The sequence below is a fragment of the Macadamia integrifolia genome, chromosome 11 (assembly GCF_013358625.1).
Source record: "Macadamia integrifolia cultivar HAES 741 chromosome 11, SCU_Mint_v3, whole genome shotgun sequence".
Taxonomy (NCBI): domain Eukaryota; kingdom Viridiplantae; phylum Streptophyta; class Magnoliopsida; order Proteales; family Proteaceae; genus Macadamia; species Macadamia integrifolia.
In genome coordinates, this window is record NC_056567.1 from 25,112,869 (window position 1) to 25,115,876 (window position 3,008).

Sequence of the window (3,008 nt, forward strand, 5' to 3'; positions counted from 1 at the left end):
GGGGTGGGGTTGGGGTGGGATTTTGTACCGTACATCATAGTGTACCATCAATTCATGAGCCAAAAGAGGAGATTTGATTACATTTATTCTATCATCGAATACATATTTTTTTCCATCCGGCCACATCGGTGGTTCTATGTCATAAACAAACCTATGGCTATTCCGCTGATCAAATTTAATCCCCAAAAGTTTTAAGTCTTTTTTATGGAAGTTCTAAGTAACTCGGTCCCAACAAGGGATTTGGATCCTCTCCAACGATTTTCACTCCAACCTTTCATATGCATGCAACCCCATACGTGCATGTGAGAGATTAGAGAGTTGTTGGAGAGGATCTGAATCACCCAACAAGACACTAGTTGCCTATAAGATTTGCGGCATCCATAAGATATTATGCAATTGTCGCCATTGGAAAGAAAGGATTATTTACACGGCCCTTTCCTAGACTACAGTCGATCACAAACCCCTGATGTTTTGAACAATTACTTGGCACCCATAAAGCCTGATGTGTTAGTGATGTGAAAGTTCCTCTAAATGAGCCAGTGTGCATCTGACGGCCATGGATGCATATCTAAGTGTTGCCAATCATCCAATGCGCATTAGGGCACTGACGAGAATCTGGGTCCAATATTGAAATGTACAGAATATTTTACCCTTATTATATTTTCAATTAAAACATCGCAAATCAAAATATCATTGAACCCTTGTTATATCTACAACCCTTGTTAACACACACAAACACACACACACACACACACACAAAAGATGCCCAATGGTTTAGGGTTTTGTTACATACCCATCTCAGTAAAGGTGAAGAAACAATAACTTTCTGGTAGAAATAGTTTTTTTTTTTTTAGGAGAGAATTTACTGATTGAGAGCATGTGTACAGCCATTAGCTTCAAACACACAAAGTTTGTCAAGCCAATGAATGAAATGTGACCAAATTATCATACACATGATAGATAGAGCCTTCCTAGCCAGGGCATTTACAACAGAATTTAGAGCCCGTGGAATGAAAATAAAAGAAATTGAGATAAAAAAAGAGCAAAGATGCTTGATGTCTTTTGGTATTGTTGCTGGTGGCAACCTATTGGTCTTGAAGCAAGTTAATGATCTCCCGTTGTTGTCAAACTCCACTTGTAGATGGGAATAGCCTAAAGACACAGCATGAGAGACTATGTATCTGATTGAGAGAGTTTCACCTTGAACAATAGTAGAAAAATATTGTGGAAGAAAAAGCTTTTGTTGGGCTACCTCGGTGATCACAATAAATAATACCCAAACCCCCTTTCAAAGTCTTTTGAGAGAGAGCTGCATCACAATTCACCTTGATGTAGCACGGTGGAGTAATGGTTTGCAATGTTCAATTTATTACATGCCTGAGGGTTGGTCACTTGATCAACTACTCTTAAGTGCATCGATTCTTGGTATGCACCAACTTCCTTGCATTCCAAGAAATGTGGCCTCAGACCCCTATCGACTCCTTTGTGGGGCTATACTTGGCCCCTCTGTGGGAGCTTAGCTGGAGATCCATCTACCCTCTACCAAACTGTTATGATCCCATATCAATCATGTGGTAGGCTGATTCCACATCAATTTAGAAAAAAATAAAAATAAAAAAGAAGAAGAAGTGGGCTGACATGGTCTCTCTCTCCTTTTATGTACATTTTTAATTTGTTTAAAAAATAGGTATATCAAACCCATTTTTCATCATACAAATCATTCTAACTATTCGTACTAAATGACTTATTTACGATCCACAAGTTATTAATGTAAATGATTTTTCACAAATACAATATAAAATAAATATAAATCATACCAAAGAGAGCCTGTAGACTATTTGGAAAAAAGAAGCTTAAAAGGCAACGTGACCCCTACATCCAAACACAGATGGACGAATTGATTGCCTTGCCCCTCATGAAAGATGGAAATCCCACCCCTATTGATTCTTTCGCGTGCACCTCCATTGGCCACCGTGCTGGTGAAGATGTCACACTGCCTTTCAGGGCAGCCTCTCCCAGACTATTTATATAATGCCCATGACCCTCGTTCTATCCACATACTAAATTACCATTATACCCTCAACATGAAAACCACGACATTAACCCTCCAAAACCTTTTCGTCAACCACATATGTTAAACACCCCCTCCTTATATCCGACCTGAATGAATAGATCACAGATGACTATGCATCTTCAATTAAACAGCAGCAGCCTTGCTCTTCTGGTGGAGGCAAACACCACCTAGACATCTGTCAAAGGAGAATCCCTGTGGCATTCAGTGATTTAGCTATGGAATTTGTGCAATTTCAAGCAAGATTTTGTGCAGTGACTGTGGCTTTGAGAAGAATGGGCAGTGATCACTGCCTTTGATCTTGAAGACTCCTTCAGGTGGGTTTTCCCTAACAAGCTTTTCCTGCACGTCCGGTGACAGTGCATGATCCTCGAGTGTTTGTATGTAAAACCGCCTTGAGGAGACATAATTCTCGGGTGACATTGAGACCTTCTCCATGATCGGTCCTAGAGGGATGGGTCTCATTGAAACTGTAGCCAATGCAATATCCTAGCATTCCCAAATTTCACAAATATTTCATTACACATTCCAAAACAAGAACTGCACAAAGCATGGTTTTGAACTGTCACAATAAAACTCCAAATGTATTGGATGTTTCTGAACTTGAAAGGAATCTGGGATTGTTTACATTATAAGCAACAATATCATTTAAAGGGTAAATAAAAGCTACCAAACCGGAAGTAATTAAAGTGTTTGTCTCAAGATATGTGTAAGTTAATTAATTTGTATGTATGTAAATATCAGAAAATCATAATATTTGGTTTCACAGGATTTTTCCAAGACAGATTGCAATACATTTATAGTCCCCAAAAAAGTGCAGATCAGATTGCCGTGCTTATTTTGTTGTGTTGGGATCAAGCACACAAATGTTCTTATATTGAACCCATCAAATGAAAATTATAACTCCAGGCAAGTCAACGCATAGTTCTCCTCTCGC

General features: G+C 38.9%; 1 protein-coding gene across 1 annotated transcript in view; it reads right to left on the reverse strand.

Annotated features, from left to right (window-relative positions):
- Nucleotides 1-1,701: 1,701 nt before the first annotated feature.
- The window catches only part of LOC122092679 (putative methylesterase 12, chloroplastic), a 7,115-nt gene continuing 5,808 nt past the window's right edge, over nucleotides 1,702-3,008 (reverse strand). The window contains exon 5 of the mRNA XM_042662909.1: nucleotides 1,702-2,560. Within this exon, the coding sequence (XP_042518843.1) occupies nucleotides 2,288-2,560 (273 nt within the window). The 3' untranslated portion in view covers nucleotides 1,702-2,287. The remainder of the gene's footprint in view (nucleotides 2,561-3,008) is intronic.